The sequence below is a fragment of the Numenius arquata genome, chromosome 2, assembly GCF_964106895.1.
Source record: "Numenius arquata chromosome 2, bNumArq3.hap1.1, whole genome shotgun sequence".
NCBI classification, from domain to species: Eukaryota; Metazoa; Chordata; class Aves; order Charadriiformes; family Scolopacidae; genus Numenius; species Numenius arquata.
This window is the reverse complement of record NC_133577.1, coordinates 77,593,213-77,616,949: the sequence shown is the minus strand read 5'-3', so window position 1 is coordinate 77,616,949 and position 23,737 is coordinate 77,593,213. Positions and strand designations below refer to the sequence as shown.

General features: G+C 39.2%; 1 protein-coding gene across 2 annotated transcripts in view; it reads right to left on the bottom strand.

Moving 5' to 3' along the window:
• The window catches only part of EP300 (EP300 lysine acetyltransferase), a 61,333-nt gene that overhangs the window by 5,038 nt on the left and 32,558 nt on the right, over positions 1–23,737 (bottom strand). The window contains exons 11-28 of one of the 2 annotated variants that reach the window (XM_074144294.1): positions 23,126–23,203; positions 21,295–21,404; positions 20,645–20,800; positions 19,149–19,589; positions 18,444–18,632; positions 17,797–17,953; positions 17,108–17,226; positions 15,567–15,806; positions 14,910–14,998; positions 12,358–12,438; positions 9,756–9,812; positions 8,193–8,270; positions 7,052–7,119; positions 5,298–5,448; positions 4,795–4,941; positions 4,253–4,366; positions 2,377–2,542; positions 1,550–1,714 (exon numbers count right to left, since the gene is read on the bottom strand). In XM_074144294.1, coding sequence (XP_074000395.1) covers positions 1,550–1,714; positions 2,377–2,542; positions 4,253–4,366; positions 4,795–4,941; positions 5,298–5,448; positions 7,052–7,119; positions 8,193–8,270; positions 9,756–9,812; positions 12,358–12,438; positions 14,910–14,998; positions 15,567–15,806; positions 17,108–17,226; positions 17,797–17,953; positions 18,444–18,632; positions 19,149–19,589; positions 20,645–20,800; positions 21,295–21,404; positions 23,126–23,203 — 2,606 coding nt within the window. The remainder of the gene's footprint in view (positions 1–1,549; positions 1,715–2,376; positions 2,543–4,252; positions 4,367–4,794; positions 4,942–5,297; positions 5,449–7,051; positions 7,120–8,192; positions 8,271–9,755; positions 9,813–12,357; positions 12,439–14,909; positions 14,999–15,566; positions 15,807–17,107; positions 17,227–17,796; positions 17,954–18,443; positions 18,633–19,148; positions 19,590–20,644; positions 20,801–21,294; positions 21,405–23,125; positions 23,204–23,737) is intronic. The other variant, XM_074144295.1, reaches the window with a different exon arrangement.

Here is a 23,737-nt window from a genome sequence, read left to right as displayed (position 1 = left end):
AACAGTTGAACAAAACAGATCAGCTTAATTTCAATTATAATCAATTAGCAACGAACAGTTTATTCCTCTCTGTGCTTCTCAGAGGGCCCCTCAAAACACTACAGCATATGATGATCAAGGATCAAAGCAATTCTTATCCAAATAAGCATTTTTCCTAAGCTTAAAATAACTTTGTCAGGATGGAAATTTCCAGTGAACATGAATGACCATCACTTCATTTGAGAGCACAGTTTATCATTGCCTCGTTTTCAAGAGGTGAAACATGGGAATCAATAAAGAGTTGAAGCTATTTTTAATAATAAAGGTTAAATAGCAATATGCTGCAAGCTTCCTCCATCGCAGGATTCTGGGGCCAAACTGCTGTGAAGGATCAACTAAGTGTTGACCAACCTCACACACAGAGGTAGGTCAGATGCCTCATGACTGGTTTCTGATATATTAGATGGGAACTTGCAGCTATGACAAGTGGAAAACAAGCCTTTAAATGATGCTTTCTCTAGTAAGATGTTAGCTAATGCAAATTTGATATCAAGTTGCCTAATTCCCAGGTTACTCTTGCACTTAGTTTATTCAAAGTCCTTGAAAGAAGAACCACAAATTCTAGTTGTAATGTTAAACCTAGTCCTTGAAAGAACCACCACAAATTCTAGTTGTAATGTTAAACCTAACTTTTTTGATCCAAAGGTCTTCTGGGAAAAATATTAATTCTAAGCCCCCAAAAAGATCTGGTATCTAATAAAGTGACAAAGCAGCAGTGTTTAAACAGAGTTAACTAACGAGTACTACTGTGTGAGCAAAACTACTAACTTTATCCTAGATTGACCACCTCTTCAGTAAAAGCTCAGAAGATCCAAGGGTACGCAGATGCATAAATTCCACATCTGTTCGTTTTCAAATTTGTTGTTGAACTAAGAAGCATACCGTTTTTGTTCTTTGTGCAACATGAAAGCACAGTTATTGCATGTTCTCAAAAAAAAAAATTGCAAAAGACATCAGCAAGAAATTTGCCTAGTTTAAGTAGCCCTACAACAATTCAGCAGTATTTTGTGCTTCAGATCATCAATGCCTTAAAGCTTTCTACTAGAAAAAAGTCCTATACTAAGCAAACAACTAAATCGGAGCTCTCTTGTTACTTTCTAAAAATGTTCTGCAAAAACTGGTATTATAACATCTAAGTTAGGAAAAAAAAATAGCCACAGTCCAAAAGCTAAAGCTTAAAGAAAAAGCTTCCAAGTCAGGCTGAGGTTGCAGCATGAATATTGGTAATAATTGGATTTCATCAGTGAAATATTCAACTAGCAACTATTTCAATCCGATTGACTTTGGTAATTAGTTAGGTTTATAGCCATTATGAACAGTCACTGCTCATACAAATGTAGCTTAGTAGTATTTTAACAGCTCTAATTTATAAAATGTAAAATTGAAATCTATATTAGAGTGAAGCAAGAAAGCCAGTTAACTGAAGTGCCTAGCCCCCCCCCCCCCCTTTTTTTTTTAAATTAGCCATAGGCAATCACATTAGATCATGAAATAGCAGAAGCATTCTTACATCCGTGCTTTCATTACTAGTGTTTTCCTCTCTCTTCCGTTCTTCTTCCTCTTGCTCTAGTTCTTTAATGCTCTCCTCTAGGACGTTAGGCCAGAAGTCCCCCTCAAAGTAAGGCAGCTCTTTTGCACTTGTTAGACGATCTTCTGTTGCCTGCTTAAATATGTCCTGAAAAAGAGCATAACACTTGGTTACTGCTACTACAAGTCACATAAGTAAAGGTAATCTCTTCAATTAACGATAAAGGCACCAGCAGACCAAACAAAGGAAAGATTAATATTTCAATTCATTTTATGAGGGCACATTCTAAGTGCAGATTTAATACTGCATCAGTTGCAGACAGTGTGTCAAATATATTTCAAATGTTCCCACTCTGAAAAAATAAATCATTGCCATTTGGTAGACTTCAAGATGCATACTTACCAGGTGGGACAATAATGATTGCTATACTGTCGACACCAGCTTTGAAGTCCTGATAATTCCAAAGATTTTACATAATTCTAATTGTGTCAAGCAGTCTAACACTGCAATTTTATTTAATGGCAGAATACTAAATATTCCATTTATTTTCTTTGTATTAATGAAATGAAATTCACTCTTTTACAGTATTCCTCGAGAATTTAAGGTATCATTCCAGATCTCTTGCTAGAATGATTTCAGAAGCTATGTGCTTTGAAGAGGATATATTTTAACTCTAAACTTTTAGTACTCATTTAACTTAAAACTAAGACAGTAACTCCAAAAATCAGACACAATGCATAAGGCAAGGAAGAAACCAAGACAAGACTGGTCAACACACCCTCCCCCATACAAACATACACTTAACAAACCTTGTAATCATGAACAATGCGCTCTGACACAGATTTGTCCAGCATCTTTTTGTACCACTCTTGCAGTCGTTTGGGTTTGGGTATCTTTTGGTCAGGAGGATGGCAATGGAAGATGTAGTCATCTCCTTCACTGGGTGGGCATGCCCAGATATGTCCAGTAGTATACCTAGCATCATTAGACCAAAAAAAGTACATGTGGGTTCCGACAATTAATACTAGAGCTTGCTCTCCTCTCTGCCACCAGATGGAGCCACCACAAAGTTGGCTGGTGTTACCAGATGAAGAATAATTACAGCTCTCCAAGATTTTAATTCTAGTGTTCATTCCACCTTCATCCATGCGATAGCATTAACATCTTTTCACCAAATTTTTAAAATTCAGCACTATATGCATAGTAGTTCATATAAAGTGTACACATTTTCCAGTCTAGACAAAAAAATCAAAGCCTGATGTAGATCTGCAATTGCTACCTCCCAATTAACTAAGAGAAAGATAGACTAGGTATTTCAGTAGTGAAAGCTAGAATGTTTTCCTTGAGAGAGTGCAGTCATTTATTATCTAGCAACATTTTAAAAACAGATTTACTTAAACACACAATTCACTTTTCTACTGTAAATCCTCTGTTTTTTAACTTTGAAGATCAGTTTTTAAAAGTTTCACAATCATATCTGGGAATAAACAGTCAATGTCAACCTATTGAAGACAGATTCCATCCAAATAGTAGCAGCTGCAGAGAATATAATACCAGAAAGATCACTTCTTTATCCTCAGTTCTTTTCTATTAGTTTTATTCTTGAAAATAACTTCAGTAGGAGGAATAATCAGATCTCAAGTTAGAGAAAAATAACCATCCTTGCTGTGTTGAGAAACAGCTCTGCAGAACCCTGCCAACTGCAGCCAGTTGCCATTCCTTCTGCCCAAGAAGGGAGAGATGATACTGTGTGACCAATATTGTTTTCCCAAAATGAGAACCTGATGTTGCCCATTAGCACAGAAAACAGCATTAACTAAAACTGAGGCCTGAGCTCTATGCAGCAATTTGACAGACTCACAGGTTAGAAAATATACAATAAAAAAAGCAGAAAGAAGCCTAACGTATGCCTTTGAAGTACTAAGCAATATATCATCACATTGAGGTACTGAAGACAGTACCACCCACCTCCATTCTGACTCCCCTATTTTTCTCACACAACTATTCTAAACATAGTCCCTAACAATTTCTTCATGAATAACTCTGCCAAGCTACACCAGATACCTTTGACAATGCTTCACTGCCTTTTCTATTTCAGTAATCACGGTCATTTAATTTCCACCTTTCTCATTTCTTCAGTTGTTCTGTGTTCTCTTTAGTGCTGTCCCGAGTATACTCTCCTCTTCCTATTCCAACTTTTCAGTTTCTCACAATTTCAACTACTCATTCTGTAAGAGATTTCTTACTGGCCTTGCACAGCTGTTACAGAGTTAATCAGCACAGAATACACTTACTTTTCTCCTCATAAACATGGGTAAGAACTTACTTGCCAGCCCAAAGGAATGACCTGATTAAAGCAGTGGCATTACACAAGGACTGCACTATCAGAAGGCCAGCAAAATTTTAGGGTCCAGATAAAAAGGCTCACGTTTTCTACTTAAGACTTAAGGAAGTTTTGCAGGAGTTTGGAAACCTAAAAATATCTGAAGCATAAGCCTCTCCTGAAAGGTCTGCAATCCCTTTGTTTTTAATCCTTTCCAACTAAATACAGTTGTTGCCGAATTATTCTATCGCCAGTTGATATTTAGGCACCATACTCGGCACAACAAGATCTAGCAATTTCATTTGCAATAAAAACAACCTAGCACAAATGCTGCACAGAAGGAAACATTAAAAAAGACTTACCCTAGTTTCTTGACATATTCTAGATATCCAATTAGTATTTCATGATAGACAGCAGTCCTCAAGCATTTCGGGCGGAAGAAATGAACACTGTCAAGGTAAGATATATACACTCGCCTAAAAAAAAACCAAAAAAGGCATGATAAGAAGCAGAGATTTCTAAGTAATTCTACAAGTTTATTCACATTAATTTATAAAATTTGAAGCATCTAATAGAACAGCAATCTTCAAATCCTCTGATCCTAATTTACCTCTAGAAACTCATTTGATATCCTAGACTCATCTCTCTAAAATTATCCGAGGTCCCTTCCTCGAGGATATGGACAACTGATCCTCCAGGCAACACTGTCTGCCAGGCAGCATCCCCAGTAAGAAGTAACTCTAACTGGCATATTCCCTACAAAAGCTACTTTGTTTCTAGAAGCTAACAGCACCAAGAGTGTTCACATACCCAACACCAAAGCTCTATACAGAACTTGGGAAGGTTCACCCAACTGAGACAGTACCAAAAATAAAATAAAATACACTTTTGTGCAGCTCCTCACCTTTGATTGGGTGGAGGGCAGTCTGAGCCATACTCCTGTACGTGCATCCCAAAGAAGCACAAGTCCACACCATCAATTTCCTCAAAGGCAAAAAGCGCTTTTGTACGATAAGGGAAAGACTCAGCCATCTCTCCGCTGTCTACAAACCTGCAAATTACAGAGGATAAAGGGGAATACCAAATAAATTCACATGTTGGAGAATACATGTCACTAGGTAAAAGCAACAATGATGATGGCTACTGTAAGAGTTGTTTTAGTGCAATTTGAAAGTTAAATGCTTACAGACTACTCAAAATACAAGGCATCCGCTTTTTACTATGAAAAAGATGACACTCATCACAAGTAACTAATATGCTGCTGTAACATCTGTTTGCCAAAAACTGGTCAGTGGTGAGGTTTTGAATACAACAGTCTACTTTTTCAAAATAGTAGCATGTAAGTGAATTCAATAGCTTCCACCTCCTCCAAAAGAAAGCAAAATTAGAAATGGAGAAAAAAAATACCTTGCTTTCATTCCTGGTTTTACTTCAACAGTTTTGTCAGATGCGTGTACCACCCTGACTGTAACCTCTCCTGCCTCAGGGTGATTCTGTCGTCTTAAGAAGTCATTGACTCTGTTCTCCAAGAAGGTACCGAGTCTTGTCGCTGGTAACCCTGCAGGAGGAAAATACAGCTCTAAATATACACAAAACTGAACTGTTGAAGTGTGACTTCTCTATTCAGATGCTAAATGAAAGGTGACTCTTGATGCATGCGGTATATTATCATAAATTAAAGCTTTACTTCTAAACACTAACACTTCTAGATTGGGTGAGCTGCTTTTCACCTGCAGGCACACTTATGGTTTACACATTATTTAAATGAAGAAAGAATGTGTATTTTAACCCAGTTTTTATCTGTCTTAAAAGTCAATCACAATTAAGGCTCCTCCTGAATAGAAGCTATTAATTACTTGAACTGCATTACAAAACACTGCTCTCAGACATACCTTCAAGATATGGTGTTGCATTTGGAAGTATATTCTGTCTATAAAGCCACAGTAGCCAAGTGAGTCTCTCCACTTACCAAAAGAATATATTTCAATAATGGAAAGAACAACTAAATACAAAGTGTATCTGCAAGTAATGTAGGTAGTTTAGAAGTTTCTCAAACAATCCATAAAGAAGTACTTCCAAAAGAAGTACAAGTGTAACATTAGCTTGACACAAAACCGAAAGCTGAAAGGGAGTTTAAGACTTCTGTTGTAACAGGGCCTGTCTCACTGCTGGCCATTACTTCTGGTAGAATTACCTATCTCCAATCAGCTTTCCATCTTTCCAATTTGACACCTTCCAGTAAAGCATCACGATACTATATTAAGTAGGCAATACACACAGGTTGCTAGAAACAAAACCTGATAAAAACTGTAAAAGAACCCTTGTAGCCTCCCTGTATTCTTGGTGAATTTAGGAGGTTTTAATTCTGGAAAAAGACTCTGATGTTGAAACCATTCATTGAGTGGTTTGCTTTCCGTTTCGTAAGAACAGCTGAAGAGAACACTTTTTTGTGACTGAACTGTAAGCCACCCCCCAAATTTCAAGACAATTTCCAGCCTTTGATATCCTCCTTCCTCTTTTTTCAAAGAGGGACTTTAAGAAGTAACTCCTTAACACTACAGTTAATATTTGTTAGAATCCTGATGCTATTGGTTGGCTGGGGATTTTATTTTTTTTTTTTTTAGCAGAAATGTAAATACTATTTGTAAGAAGCACATCAACTTAAGAAGCTTCTGAAGGACTTGTTTTGTCTATAGAACAGGTGGACAATGACTGCACGTATTTCCTCCTACACTGCCTTCAAATCAGCTGCCTTGATCAAGAGGAAATGTCTATAGAGAGTTTTGTCACCAGCTGTTGAAACCTTTATCTCCACCAAAGCTTTTAAGAGCAGCAGTAGTCACGGTGACTAGAACACGTTATCATAAATTTAAGTTAGACTGCAGTCACACAGCAACTACTTCCCAATGCTATTAATACTGCAATTGAGATACACATACTTTTATCTTGCATTACGTTAACCCTCTACAACAGATTAACCAACAGCAACACCTGTGAATGAAAACATTCCGAACATCACAGAACTGACGTTCAGAACTCACCAAAAGTATCCTCCTTTAACTCAAAAACTTGAAACAAATGCAAAATGAGCATAAAAGTCACCTCTTCCCCATTCTTAACAAATTATTTAGGATTTGTTGGTGCAAGTGTCAGGATCTTACTTTTAGCAGAGAATTTGTTCTCTTTCCTGGTTCGTCCTGTTTTCTTTAGGCAGCCATCACAGACAAAGCTGAAGCAAAAACAGGAGAAAATGAAAGCCACCCCAAGTCAGACCATTAAGTTCCTTAGCATCTAAGCAGTAAAATCTTTCACCAGCTCTTATCCTGTCAGGAAAATACTTTAACTGCAATTTGAAATAAAATACAGCACAGAGAACAGTGCTGACAGAAAACGGTCCAACTGTTTCTGAGTTGCAGAGGAGGATCTAAGCTCCAGGGATGCACCTCCTGTCAGTCACCCATGTCACCACCTGCAAGCCCAGGAAACAGGGTCTCCACTGGCAAGTCTAACAATATTAACTTAAAGTATTCTTGGAAAAAATAGTCTCAAACTGCTGTCTCTGATGAAGATGAGATACTGGAATACATACAGCAAAAGGCTGATTTTTTTCTAAAAGCCCATGTATACTGTAGCATGAAACAACGGGCAGATTCTTCCTCAGTTACAGGATGTCTGCCCTCTTCTGCAGCAGTGTGGACGGGACAACAGAATGGTACAAATCATAGCTTTCTTGTCAGGAAAGGGCACATTTAAGCTCTCACAGAGCTTTATCTACATATAATTTATCATCTTTTTTTGAAAGCTTTTAAAGCAATTGGAAAAAAACCCAGTATTTTTATCAAGAACTATGAAGTATCTAAAGACTAGATTAAGTTTTAAAAACAATCTCATCACTGAGGTCAAAAAAGTGACTTCACCTGTTAAATTCTTTAGTTATTACAATTTTTTTTTTAAGACTACAAAGCAATATGATTTATACAGAACATCAAACAGTATGAAATTGTTACCAGAACTAAAAACATCTTTTCATGAAGGACTAATATCTTTTAACATAAAAGGCTGAAACATAAGCCTGAAAGGCCCTCTTCCACACACAGGAATGTTAGAAACATTTAAGATTAGAAACAACTTCACATACAACACAGTAAGATATGATGCCTAAATTTGATGTTACCCTATATATTCTGTAAAATTTTCAGGTGGGAATGCAACTTCTTCTTAAATATAACCAATATAAGGAAGTTTATGCACTAACTCTAGTAAATCTATCATATACTCTCTACTTAAGGAAAAATTCCTCACCCAGAAGGCCAGATTATCTCATTATGAAGAACACAGATCTGGTGCATTTTTCTTCCACACTCTATACATTCAACAAATCTGTAGAAGGAAAAAAAAAAGGGAGAAGGGAAGAAGGTTAGTAGCATCATTACTTGCTTGTATATTTTGTAATATTTTATTAGATGAGTTCTAGCATGCAGGCTCTTGAGCCTTTTTAACATAGAGAGCACTTTTATGCTGCAAAAAGCTTCCAGAATGAATTAAGCTCAAGCTTAATTCAGCTGTCAGCTCAAGCCATGTAGATGATGCAGGGACACATTATTATTACTATTTGGTTGCCTTACTGCCATCTACTTCACTAATTTTTTTTTATTATTATTATTTTTGAAGTGAAGCCCTTCTAAGGATAAAATCTGTAAACTGCTTGTTGTTATAATGAAGAGAAGAAAATGAATTCACAGGTGTTGGAAGCAAAGAACTGGGAGAAATAGTTGGCTGGTGGTTGCGCCACTATGCTTGAAGGCTGGGCTACGTTGCAAATATACTGCAGAAAGGTGGGAAGGAAGAAAACAGAAGCAATATCAAAGTCCCTTTCAGAAGTCTAGCAGAGAGTTAAGGACAACTGAGGTAAGTGGTATGGTCTGTTTCACAAATGTTGATGAATATAATTCCCCAAAATACCTAAGGTTGCTTCACATACCAGGAAAATCTGACTCCTTTTGAACATGGCTATTTATAAAAGTCTGAGACTTCGAATGAATAGCTGTCATTTATGTAGGGCACATGGTATCATACTGTAAGTTAGGCTTGTATTCTAGCATTATGCTGTATCTTCATTATAACAAAAGGGAAAGAAAAGTTATGAATCAAGTTACTATTCTCTCCTTCCCACAGCCCTTGTAAAACAGAAGAACTGGCTGACCCTTATGCCCTGAAGAAGGATGGTGTGGGAAGAATACATATCCTTTTTGCTTATTCATTTGAGAATGAAGATAATGTTTGCAGAGCAGCAGCATAGGTGTATAATGCAGGAGCATGTAAAGTGGCTCAAAAAAACCCTCAAATATAGAGAAAAGCAGCTGAGTCACCATCATAACTTTACTGAGCGTCTATAGTTCTGCTTCCAGGGCAGCGTAGAAGAACCGGCTGATTCAAATTTAACAACTTTTCCTTCTCCTACAGCTGCCTGTAAAATATGACAACTGGAAAAGCCAACAGTGTCTAAAGAGTTATTGCCAAATGACTTAAATCAGTTCTGAGACTTGAGCGTTTGCCACAGCAGGGTTCCAAAGCAGAGTTGTCTGCGTTCATCCTCCCATTGAATCCACATTTAAGATGACAAAATACACTAATTTCGGCCCATACATACAGTGTTACGTATTTCTCAAGTACAGCCGTGGTGGTTTGGGTTCTTAGGACAGAGTGCCAGATATGCCACTTACTAAGCAACCCCTACTGGCTAACAGAGCTACAAGAAATTTGGAAAATATCGAAAGACAAAGCTGATGGTGAATGAATAACATGCCTTTTACAAAATAATTATAATGAAGTGAGGATTGTTCAAAGAGTAACAGTATTACTTACAGTTCAGGGTCCAGTGTATCATTTTTCCTTTTTGAAAACTGTTCTTTGTTTATCGTGCTATGGAGAAACAGGCAATAAAACTCAGTTTTAACACAAGACAACATACACTCATACCATACCACACATATCCACACACCAAGACAAAACTTGCAAGCAGATTTTTAAAACACTCACTGGCATTACAAGGAAAGGAGCTGCATTTCACAAAGTGACAGACAACTAAAGTATATACCACCCTTGACTCTGCCTGAGGAAAACATTCTTTCCTATGGGACAGTGTGCCTTATTGCTTCCTTATTCAGTTTTACCACAGGATAAATCGTAAAACTTGGCAACCTTCAAGTTTTGGACCAGTCTGATCAGTATTTCATAGTGAAAGGACTACTTGATATGCCCCTCTGATATTCTGAAGGCAGAGAATTCCAATTATTTTTGATTACTGAGAAAGGCAGGTTATCTTATTTCAGATTCCCCTAACCCTCCTCCTAGACTAACTTCAAAGGATAAATTTCAGCTTCCTAACCCTGCAACTTCAGCCCAGCCATTACTGTACACTGTCTTTACCTTTCCTACAGCATTTGCAAGGCTAGAAATGACATCTTTTTGACAGTGAGGTCCCAGGTATCTTTTATACAAGTCTGGTTCAAAATAGTCCAGAATAATCATACAAGAATACCCAGATCTCTGAGAATTTACCCCCAAGAGCATGTTGTATAACATGAGAGGATCAGTACATGCCTCTGAGAAGCAATGACAGAGACTCAATCCAACTTGCGTAAGGTGCATTAACCTTCCCATCCTTCTATTTCAGTGTTTATTCTGAATAGTGCCACCTGCAGAATACTTCAAGCTCCTTATGAGATAAATGAGGAAAATTCAATCTCCCAATTACCTCAAACTATTATTATAATATCGTAAGTAGAACTGTAAACATGACCTGATATATGCTCCTAATGTTTTTTGCTTCTGTTCATATTAACTACAGATTGTGGGAAAAGAGGAAGGGAGCAGGATCTCTGTGCCCCAGTAAAATGAGTTCCTAAGAGAAAGCCTGTAAACGGGAGAACAGTCAAAAGTGTACTTGCTCCTCATGTGCAGCCTATAGCCTCCATTTTTAATACACAACCACCAAGCATTTAATACAGCTATGAAAAAGAATACCAGGACCTGGAAGTACCTTCTTACCATTGCTTGTGTTCAAAGAGCTTTTGATGGCTTACATTATTGAAAAAAAAAAATAATAAAAATTGTATCCAGCATCCATGTTCCCAAATGTACTGTAAAAATCAAAAGCACTCTATGCCACCTTCTACCCTGACTCCACAGTTTGTGGCAAACCATTCAACCTCGTGTATGAGAAAGACTGTAGTCTCTCAGCAGCTAAACAAAAATTTATATATGAACATGAATATATTTGATGCTGATTTATACATTTACATGTATATAGATACTTGTTTCTTCCCTATGCAAGTACTTCATATCCCACATCTCATATTAACAAAACTGGACAATATTGATTAAACTTTGGGTCTTTGCTTCTACTACAGTGGTAATTGATACTATCCACAGGGACATGACCCATTGTACTGACCAGCATACGAACATTATTTCTTCCTTTCTCCTTCCAGAAAGGCAGAAGTACTCTTGCATCTTCCCAAGCTCCAATGGACTCTTTCACTATTGTTCCAAGTACATCCACCAGGGCAACCAGGATTTGGTAACATGTCGCTAAAGACAACTTCTAGTGAAAGTTAACTCTGTTTAACCAATTACCAACTTGGACAACTCTCCCCCTGGCTTCAGACTTTCCAAAGTTCCTCACTTGCTTCTATCTGCAGTGTTCCTGCAATGCCCTTCTTAAAGAGCTTTCTTCAACAGCTCAAAGAGTAAAACTGCCCAGCACTCATCTGTCCCTCAAGGACTTCATTAGTCTCCCAAAATTCTGTTTCATGATTTTTTGGGGGAGCTGTGAGGAAGGTACAGCAGAATGAAAGACTGTCCCAATAATTTGCCACCAGCATGGAAGAGGCAACTAAATCCATGCCTGGCCTTTTACCGTGATCTCCTCAATAACTGCACAGCATTTCTCATAAGCAGATGGCACTCCAACAGTAAAATATTTGTATGGCAAAAGGAGGTTGTCTGCTTCTGATTTGGATGAAAAACAATTTGAAGTTGAGTACGACTTTAATAGCACGGCCAGTCTATAAACAGAATGGTACATTTGGCTATTTCAAACTATGTCTGTCACCTGCCTGCAGGCTTGGTTATTTTTCTGCAGTAGAATTTTTTTTCAGAATAGCATTTTCTTCAGAAAAACATTTTTTTCCAGAAAAGCAGAAATTCTCTTCTTTCCCCTCTATTGGTATGGTTACAATTTTAAGCATTAAGTGCTTATTTTTCACTACAGTCAGTACAGACTTTAAAGAAAAAAAAAATCTACAGCACAAATCCAGGCTTTTATGAAGAATATCTGGTCTACCTCCTACTAGCCTACAAACAGCAAGGGTTACCTAAAACTAAACTCCTTCCCTTTGAGAAAGCACTGTAGACCATGACACAGCTTATGAATGCACAGCCCAAGCAAACACAAATCACTCACGTTTGAGGTTGTGATGGGTCATCTCCCAGAGAAACGCTCTCCCCTTGGATTTCGTTGAAGCACTTCTCACAGAAATGATACCTGTCAGCAAGAAGGCCATATTTGGGTGAACTGCTCCGTCCACACAACACAGCCCAAGCCAAGCAACGGAGCCACCAATCACAGCAGGCCAAGGAAGGGACAGGAGCAGAGAGCAGGTCATCAACGGCGACAAGGATATTCAATGATCCAGATTTATGGGCCCCACATTGTGTTTGGTTGGTTTGGTTTTTTTGGTTTGGGTTTTTTTTTTGGGGTTTTTTTTTTTTTTGTGCAATCAAAGCCAAGTGCAGACAATGACAAGCATGAAGGAGAAATAAAAAAATAACACACACACGAACAAACAAAGAAATGGGGGTTTGCAGGACAAAACCCAAAAACATAGAAGCAGGACAAGACAACACAAAGCAGAAAGCCAAGGCAAAGCACAGATTAGCATTAAATCTCTCAAATGGGTTCACAAGCAGCAAACGATTAAAGCAAATTAAGCAAGAGTATTCCATTTTAGCATACCCATACCCTCTTCATTTTAATAATCCATGCCACGTACAGCAAAGAATTAAAATGAGAAAGGGGAAAGAGCAGAAGGAAGGAAGAACTGCTATGCTGACTTGTACATCAACACAGCAGTTCTGTTGGCAGGAGGATCTGCAGGAGATCAATGGAAGAGGGATCGTCTTCCATCTTAAGTGTATAAATGCTGAAAGGCCACAGGATTCTCTCCCAGTTGAAAGGGAAAGCTAAACATCAGAAGCTTCAAGAACAAAATCTGTCCTCAAAAATCTTATAAACATTAATTATAGAACTGACAAACTGTACGTTAACTAAATACGTAACATAAACTACACACATACAGCTCTATATTGATATGATTCTGCCATAGCCCAGTTTGAGTGTAGAACAGTCCAGGCACCAATACAGCCAGCATTACAGAGAAAGATTTCATTCATACTTGAATAAAATAGTGATTAATTCAAGATTCTACCCCAGCCCTCAAAAATGTTCTAAAACTGTGGCCTCTCCATTACTAAGGCATGTTAATTGAGTGCACAAGACATCTAAAAATAAAAAGAAATAAAAGAAAATTCAAACAAGTTTATAATAAAGCCACACAAACCAACACTATAGCAGCTGTTAGGCTAAAAAGACAGGTCTCAACCCTCTCTTCCAGTTTTCATCTGAGAATGCAGAGAACAGTACTTCTGGAACTATGTATTTCAGTCTATAGATGTATATGCACGTAATTTACAAGTCACATGTATGCACCTGTTATAGTCCAAGCATTCCCTTCTAATGCTTGAAAACATGTAAAGCATGTCACATTTTTTAATAAAAGGCTTTTTGGGCCAACTAGTGCTTGTCCATAGATAAAAGTAAGCAGAAGGTACTGACATGATATGAAAAGCTCTACACTGTAAGTCTAAAACTCTAATAGTTATTATGAGATACTGTAAGTTCATTTTCTACTTCTTCACTACTAAAATCCTCCATTCACTGCTATAAACCTTTATGAAGCCAAAGAAGGTTAAGGTGTAACTCCTGGAGTTCTTTGGTTGCTTTGACCTGACCAGGTGCCTAAGAAAACTACAATTCTTGCAAAATCTTCTTGGCTTTCAGGTAAAAGCCTTAGTGTTTCTGTTTTCTGGGTTTGGTTTTTTTTTTTGTTTGTTTAAGGTGCGGAAAGAATGGAAAGCAGAAACTAAATTGATGGAGGTGATATAGTTTGGAGGTAACCAGCCTTCTGCTCTAACAGGTACATTCTGGTGACAGCCCAGGGGATGTAGGAGCAGTAAAGCATGTATTTCCCTGCTTCTTCCTCGCTCACTACCCCAACTGGCAAAGAGAAGCCTAGCAAGAAACCTTTTCAGAAGTCAAATATGTTTAAATCCTTTAATAAACCTCAAGTCGAAAAAAATTACTCAAAAGACCTGTAGAAGTGACAGCACTTTACAGAGCTGCTGACAGCTACTGCAAGACAACTCCCTTAAGGAAACTTGGAGAAAAAGGAAGCATCAATCTACTGAAGAGCTGAACACACAAACCTTCCAGTGAAGATTTGCACCACAAAAATAAGTTTGCTCTTCAGCGTTAACATAATGAGAAAAACAAAGACTTGCCAAGTATAAGATGAATTACGAGCATTAATGTACTTGCTGCATGGTTTACTCAGTGTTCTGCATGAAAAATACTGCTGCATTGTAAGAAGGAAAAGACAACAGACTTGTATATATGATTTGTAGATAACTGAAGATTTAATTAACTGCAGGATAAAAATTTAGTAAAATATCATGTTTCTGCAAATAAAAGAGGAAGAGCGAAGACTACAGCGAACTTTTGCAGAAAGAAATCATTATCGCACAAGGTAAACTATTCAAGGGCACTTCCAGCACATTTTTATCTTGGCACACAAAGGTGTACACATACAAAGAGGGTGTATATGTAAATACATGCACGCCTTTTTTAACAGATCGATTGCAGCATGCACAAAACCGCACAAAGTGAGTTTTCCTTACCTGTTCTGGTAACTGTAGTAAGTGGCATCTCGAGGGATTGTGCAGAGCTGTTTGCCATAGCAACACAAAGTCTGCGGCGAGAACTCCAACTGCAAAGAGGAAAGGGTCGTCTTAGTACTTGTACGCTTTTTCCCTTCGCCCTCCACGGGAAGCAAGTGTGACCCAGACAACGATTATTTCCACCTTATTCTGTGCACAGATCTCACAGTACAGCAAGCGCGTGAAGTGCTAGTCATAAAGAAGTGCTCAGTGGGCTGTTATTCTCAAGTTAGGTCTTCTCCAAAGATGGAAAGCATATCCAAACAAGACAATGGAAATACAGTCTCAATATACAGTGAAATAGAGAGCGCTTCTTCTGCGGTAACAAAACCACGTCTGTTTAATTTGCAATAGCAAACATGGTCGCCCTAATCAAAATAAGCCTTCAGTTACCGACTTCTTCCTGCCAAGGGCATATATACAAATAGATGATTTAAGCACTAGATAGAATTTAGAAAACCCATAAAACCCTCAAAATCAGATTACTCAGGATTGCTAAATCGTGATAAATTTTCAAAATTTTTGACACACCAAAACTGCTAACAACTGCAACTGCTGTATTTTTCCCCCCTCTAACACCAGAAGCAAACAGCAGACTAAAAATACTTATTTTCTTACCTTTCTTCCACAGCAATAACCAAGGCTCTGCATAACTGGGTCAATTTCTTGCTCAAACACCTCTGCCAGTTTGGAACAGTACTTATATACCCGGGATGTTTTGCGGTTATACAGCCAGGCATTATTGAACATGAGCCAGATGTCGTCTACGTATTGCCATGGTTCCTGATACTGTCCCGTGTCCAGCTTCCTCTTGATAGTAGAAAGGTCCATGGGGTTCTTCACTATGTCAAAATAATCCTGCAAGAATACACAGCGTATCAAAAACACTACTACAGAACTGTGTTGTGAAATGAGAGCATGTGCTGTCATTCTCAGCATATAAATTTTTCTGCAGTGCATCAAGAAAAACAGGTTCCTCCCTGACTTGATTGTCAAACTGCTTGTGACATACCATGAAAATTCTAAGTAATACCATATCACTCCACAGAACTTCCTTTTCATTATTCCTTTATTTCTCAGGCTCTAACACTCTTCCACTCCTGATGAAATAAAGCCATTCTAATTTTAGTCAGCAAAACAAGTAGTACTAACAGTAGGAAACGGCAATGTTTTTGCAGCCACTGTGCATCTGAGGATGTACTGTATATCTGAGGATATACAAGAGCGTTAATAGAAAGTGATTGGTTTTAATAGACCCCACAATCTAACATACAAAAAGAAATAACCGTATTAGATGATAAAAGTTATCACGTCTCCTCTAAAGAATGCCTTTGTCCAATCCCCCCATCAGTTATATGATCACTTCCCCTCCAAAAGCCCTCAGAATACGATAGCCAATTGAGGGCTTGTTAAAGAACATAAGAAACATTTATGTCTGCTTATAATACAGCAGGCCTTGGAATTTTTGCAGTATCTATCCTAAAAAAAGCATACATCAAACAAAGAAACAAAACAAGCAAAAAGACACCTTTCAGGCAAGAAATGTTGCCCAAAGCACCTAAGTAGAACTTCTGTCTACATATTTGTGTATAAATAATAAACTTGTGTGGTCAATCCAGAAAGTTTAACACACAGATCCTCAAAGGATAAGTAATGTCTTCTGAAAATAATTCTAAAACAATCAAAAACTTTGATCTAAACAATACTAGAAGTTGAATAGTCTCCTGCTCGTAACAGATTAACAATCATTGAAGGATTTAATCTTTAAAAGTGGTCTTGATCTGCTTGATTTCCCACATATTCAGCCAAGTTTTATATATTATGAGAAAAACCTACAGAATTCAGCAATAGAAGCATCCCAACATGAAGCAATATCCATAAAAAGCCCATACAGCATCAGGGATCTGTTGGCAATCCCTTCAACGTATGATATACCTGCTTATTTATTTTTATCAAAAGCAACACAGACCCGAACAGCCCTTTGAAAAAACAAACTTTCCTAAGTCAGACATTGTATGTCCCACTGCCCAAGCTAGACCTCTTCAAATGCATCAATATACAAATGTTAACAAGACAGACATAAGCTGTTCTCAAACAGGTATGTCATAATATAGTGGTTTTGAATTAAAGCCAGGAAAGCATCTTGCTAAGACACTCACAGGAATTCCTAGTAGTTGGGGATCCACAGGCTGTCGAAATGGAAGAGACTCTGGATCCTGACGGTAAAGTGCCTCCAGTGTTGGCATAAGTGCCTGCCGCAACTCTTCTGGCTTGAAAACTTTTGAAAAAAAAAAAAAAATCAACATTAGAAAGATAGCAGAAACAGCTGTAAGGAAGAAACTTGCTGGAAAATATGAGGTCTGTGGAAAAAGACTACAAACAATGGGATTAAGTTACTGAGCGTGGCTTGTTTATCCTCTGCTACATTGAGGTCTGAGGAGGATATTGAAATGACCACCTGGACACAAGGAAATGGCCAAAATAAAAAGAATCTTGTTCTTATCATAGGAAGACATCGCTACATTTAACAGAGACAGTTTACCTTCCAAATGTAACCACTCTGATGTCCCAGGAAAAACTTGTCTAGAAAATCCGTAACTGAGGAGTATTTAAAACCTCTATTGTATTGACAATTTCACTAAGGCTTAACATTTAATACTAAAGCCTTAAAGAACTTGCCCAAAGCCAATTACAAGCACATGTACTATTAGACAGCTTTGTCCAAAAGCCAAAGAACAATCCATGTAAGCCTACTCATTACAAATGAAGAAAGCTCAAATTTTTTTTCCCCCGTAGATTTCTCTCGGGAGGTACAGTGAATTTCAGTCAAGACAGTATTCCTGCTTACTTTTTTTCTTAGACTGCCCAGCTGCTGGAGAAGACTGAGTAGCTGGAGTAGTGGGTCTTTCTTCCCCCTCTGGTATTTCAGTCTTCACTTCGGATTTCTTCTCTTCTTGTTCCATTGGGTCTGGTTTACATTCTTCCACGACCGGTTCTACTTTAACCTAGAAAGTAGTTTGGAGCGTGTCACTTAGGCTCCTGTGAAGCCACCCATCCATGTTTCTGTCCTTTAAACCTATCTGCCACCCTGCCCACCACTCTTCCCTAGGATTAAGGGTATCTACTTTGTAAAACTTCCTTGGTGCAACTTGAGGCTGTTCCCTCTCATCCCATTATCCACTATTCTAACATTTAACAGCTGCCAATAGCATCTGAAGGAGATACCAATGCAAGAGGGCACTCAGGTATTTACCAAAAAGCCTCACAGCTGCAACCACAGTATCATGGTCCTTCCTGTGGCCACCGGCTTCTACCACCAGTTCACCATAAAACAGAGACCCTTCTTTAGGCAGAAGTAGATTAAGACGACAATTGAAATAGCAGGCAGCAACTACAGCTATTTAGCTCTGGAAGGAATGGTTTTGCATGGAGACAGAAAGCATCCAGCAGCCCTAGATAAAGATAACCTACCCAACAACTGGCCGACAATCTTACCTCAGGTTTCTCTTCCATTTGCAGCTCTGTTTGTTCTGGTTCCCCTTCATCTGTTTTAATATCCATTTTCACTTCCTGCAAGGGTGGCTGCTGCTGCTCTGGAACGGTCTGCTGAGAGTTCACCTCTGTGCTGCTGGTGGATGGGGGGTTGGATACCTGCCCGTCAATGCTTACAGCTGGCTGTGAAAGCTGAGGGAACACCACATACATTACAAACAGGCTTCTAATGAACCCATTTTTCTTTCTCTAGTCTACCTATACTACATTTCCATCAAATTTAAATGCTTTCTAGTCCTTCTACTTGCTTCACCTGAAAAACATACTTCTATACAACTCCAATTATAGAAAAACATGCAACAGAAACATGCACTGGAAGGCCTAGTATACAGAAAATTACATAGTTTCCTTAGTATACACCACCGCTAGGCATATGTAGACATAACTGAAGACCTCATCCATATTTCACAATGAATTTCAAAACATGCACTAGAATTCTGAAAGACTCCCCCCTCTGGAAACACCAGATGACCTATAGACTTGCTGCAAAAAGGTTACTTCCCAAATGCAATAAAACCTGTTTTGCTATTAAAGATGCCAGGAGCTACCTCCATGACCACAGACTCGCACAAAAATAAAGACCACCTGAAAATTAAATCTTACACTTAAAACATTTGCTGGGAAAGCAAAATTAAAGCATTTCCTTACAGGTGTTGTGGGGTGCTGAGGCTGCAGCGGTGCTGTTGGTGTGGGAACAGATGCAGTCGTGCTCTGCTGTGACAAGGGCTGCTGCTGTTGCTCTGCAGAAGGGGTAACTGGAACCGGAGGCTGGACTTGTGGAGGCAGCTGTGCCTGTGGGGGAGTTGGAGTCTGCCTTTGAGGGGGGTGCATAGTTTGCGACTGTGGTCCAGGTGGCATTGCCTGAGGAGTAGGTGTGGGGGCAGCAGTGGCAGCTGCTGCTGCCTGCTGTTGTTGTGATCCCAAGCCTGGGGGCGTGTGGTGAGGTGTCGGGGTTCGGCTAGGTACCGGAGAAGGAGAATTTCGGTGCATGGGAGGCTGTGGAAGAGGTGGGCAGTGAATATGGCTCCCTTGAGAACCTGGAGCCATTGCAGGAGAATTCACAGGACAGGAAGCGCTGGTCATTTGTGCCTGCGGGAAAACAAGTACACATTTGCAATGACTTGAAATAGAAAAGCAAGAGAAATTACTGACAAAGGGCTGCTTTCCCACAATTACTCCAATATTTTTTAAAATGTAGCAAACTATCTGTTTCCTTTTAAAAAACTATTTCAAAAGGAGAAATGGTCTATTTTTTTTTTTTTAGCTCCAAACAAACAAAGCTGTTTTATAATTTATTCAGGTCTAAGAGAAGTTTCATAGAGTAACTTATACTTGTTGATATATTAAAGAATGGCACACCTACACTCCCAGCTTGCAAAACATTTCTTTCTAAAACTGCAGATTTGTACATCCTGAATATGGGACAATGCACCACAGTGAAAAATCGCATTCAAATACACTTAGTATGCCCATGCCCCCACCCCCAAGACTAGAAACTGAGTTTACCATCACAAATAAGTACAGCTGGAACGGTATCATTAAAAGATTACAAAAAAAAAAAAAGTATTGGTCAAGGAAAAAAAAGCTGTCACTCCACAATAATCTTGCCTGCAAACTAGGAAGAAGCATCAACGAGAAGCAAACTGACGTTCCCTACTTCTTCCTGGCCTGAAAGGTTCTTGCTGAAAAGGGAGAGGGAAAGGACAGAAAGGAAACTGCTAGACTGTAAGTTCAGATCTTTAGTAGTGATAACCCTCCTATCCCCCACAGCCAGCAATACACAGTGGTCCTGGACAGACATGCCTTTTTATGACTTATTCTTCCATGATCTCTTAATTTCTCAGGCTCTGCTGCCTCGCTGTTAAGCAAGAAATTCTTAACTACTGCATGCTGAGTGACATTTCCTTCTTTGCTCCATCAAACCAAACTTAAAATTCCTCTATCACACTTAAACTTAAGCTTGAGAACAAGCCTACAATGTTCCCAGTGCTAAATCAGGAAAACACAGTCTCAATAAATGAATTCAGTTGACTATAATTCCGAAAGCATCTTGAGAAAACAAGTTCTCCTCCATTACCAACTGAACAATGAAACCAGCATACGACAGACCCCACTGACACCACTTCCACAGATCAGAAACTCACTTGAGAAACTGGTGTCTGATTGCCAGGCTGAGTCATGGGCATGCTCGCTGCATTCATTCCTGGGGAAGAAGCAGGGAACTGGGTCTGTTGTAAAAATTGATTCTGACCAGAAGGCTGGCCAACTCCTGGTTGCTGCATACGTGAAGGAAATCCCATCTGTTGGAAAAGAAAGGAACTCATTTCACACAATGTGCATACACTTCCATAACATTTTACAAAACCCCCACATTTATCTTGTTGCAGAAATTGATGCTTGTCGCTTATCTGTAGGATACAATACGGAAAGCCTGTTTACAGCTCCTCTCAAAAGACAGCTATTATGATGATTTCCCTTGTAAACTAAGGAAAAGGACATTGATTTCAGATTGGGACTGTGACTTAAGATTTATTTTTGTTCCTTATTTTAAGGGATGCAGCACCACAAAAAGCCACTTAGACTTCGTGTTTAGGCATTTTTCACCACCAAGATCTAAAGCCTTACCATAGACTAGGAGCAATCTCTCAGTGGAGATTCAGAGGAACCAAAGGATCAAGAGAATGGTGAAATAATACTTGATTTTTTTTTTTTTTTTTAAATTTTATTTTAAGGAAACCAGAGCCAGCAGAAGCAAACCTGCGAGCTCAGCAGCCTGGCCGCAAAGCACACTGACCTGGTTCATGGCCCCAGCCTGGCTTAGCTGTCCAGGGTGCTGAAGAGGAGGGGTTTGCCGGGGTCCCATCGGTGACAGCTGCATGTTCATCTGGCCAAACTGATTCAGTCCTGTGCGTTTGTGCCAAAAAAACCACACTTATAAACAAATGCCCGAATTCTCCTTCGGGCACCATTCAACATTTGGAGAAATGCTGTCAGTTTCTTCCTCATTTTGTTTTCTAGCAACCAGTTTTAAAGCATGCAATACTATAAAGGAAGTATTTCTTTCTATCAACCAGTTACATGGAATAATTTCAACTATAGTGTCCAAGCTGCTATACTTCACAATACTGACTAGGTGGGGGTTTTTTTGCCCCCCAAAAGACTTGTTTCCCCTGTTATCAAAGCTCTGATGTTTGAGAGCTACAGGAGTGCATAATAAATAACCAGAAGCATCACATCCACTGCTGAAGATCAACTTTCAACAGAAAGTTGTATTATCTTAATTACACACTAGAAATTCATGTATTGAATCCCAAACTGAATCTTCAGTTCCTCGAGTACTTTGTATGTTGGCTACAATACTTCCTGACTACCTAACAAATGTTTTGCCCCTTCCTTCTGTGCAGTAATTCTCACCATCTTCTCTCTGCCACCAACATGTCCTCATCTAAGCTGGCTAGGTCTACCATGTTTGTCTGACACCACCATCCTACGTTCACACGATCCAAAGTTCCAGACGCATCAAGTTCTTTATTTAACAAAGAAAGCAGCTAACATGCAGCTCTTATATTCACAAGATCATGAAATGTTATTAGAGAGAGATATATATATGGGGTCTTATATATATTATATATATGGTTATGTAGGTGTCTGCACTTGGGTCACAGCAACCCCAGGCAGCGCTACAGGCTTGGGGAAGAATGGCTGGAGAGCTGCCTGGCAGAAAAGGACCTGGGGGTGTTGGTCGACAGCAGGCTGAACATGAGCCAGCAGTGTGCCCAGGTGGCCAAAAAGGCCAACAGCATCCTGGCCTGTATCAAGAACAGTGTAGTGAGTAGGACCCGAGAGGTGATCGTCCCCCTGTACTCGGCACTGGTGAGACCCCACCTCAAGTACTGCGTCCAGTTTTGGGCCCCCTACCACAGGAAAGACATTGAGGTGCTGGAGCAGGTCCAGAGAAGGGCAACGAAGCTGGTGAGGGGTCTGGAGCACAAGTCTTACGAAGAGAGGCTGAGGGAGCTGGGGCTGTTCAGCCTGGGGAAGAGGAGGCTGAGGGGAGACCTTATTGCTCTCTACAAGTACCTGAAAGGAGGCTGTAGAGAGGCGGGGGTCGGTCCCTTCTCCCAAGTTACAGATGATAGGGCAAGGGGCAATGGCCTCAAGTTACGCCAGGGGAAGTTCAGGTTAGATATTAGGAAATATTTCTTTACTGAAAGGGTTGTCAGGCATTGGAATGGGCTGCCCAGGGAGGTGGTTGAGGCACCATCCCTGGAGGTATTCAAGAGAGGAGTTGACATAGTGCTTGGGAATATGGATTAGTGTTGGATGGTGTGGTGGTGTGTGTGTGGGTTGCGTGTGTGGTGGTTTTGTTTTTGTTTTTTTGTGTTGTGTGGTTTTTTGTTGGTTTTTTTTTTTTTTTTCATTGGTTGGACTAGATGATCTTAAAAGGTCCCTTCCAACTTCTGTGATTCTGTGATTCTGTGTTTTACAATATAGATGGATATTTTCTTAATCAAATGGGTGAAACAAGGGCCATAATACTTCAGCAAGAGCTGCCCCATCCCAAGATTCCTTCACAAAAAAAAAAAAAAAAAAATCACACTAGCCAATTTTCTTCAAGTATCTACCTGGCTGTGCCTGCATGCGATTCATCATCTGGCTTGGCACATTGGCACGTATCAGGGTTGGGTCAGAAAGAGGACCATCTGGAAAAGATATTGGAATAAGATTATGGCATTTAGAAGAACACCTGGTTTTATCCACCAAACATTTAGTGAAAATTACACACTAAAATCCACATGTAAAAAAGTGTACAACAGTCCAGTAACTCCAAACACTCCTGAAGAGTCCTCAAAGTGTGAAGCAAACCCAAAAACTTCCTTGAAAGTATAAGCATGTCCCATTGACAGAAATATCCTCTAACTTAGCGTCAGCTTTCAGAAATGGAGGACAAATTTGAAGTATGTTATCGAGGTACAATGACAAACTCAGTAGCTCACAAACATTCCAGACCACAAGAACTTGTACAGAACACTCTACACTGTTACTGCACGTCTAGATTTAAAACACTATGAAAACTATATGGTTCAATAAAGTATGTATCAAAGCTCTGAAGTCTGAGAACTACTGGAGTACATTATAAATAACCAGTAGTGTCACATCTACTGCTGAAGATCAACTTCCTCCAGAAGTTACAACAAATAGAGTCACAGCGTCAACATTCAAGTATCTTTCTTGGA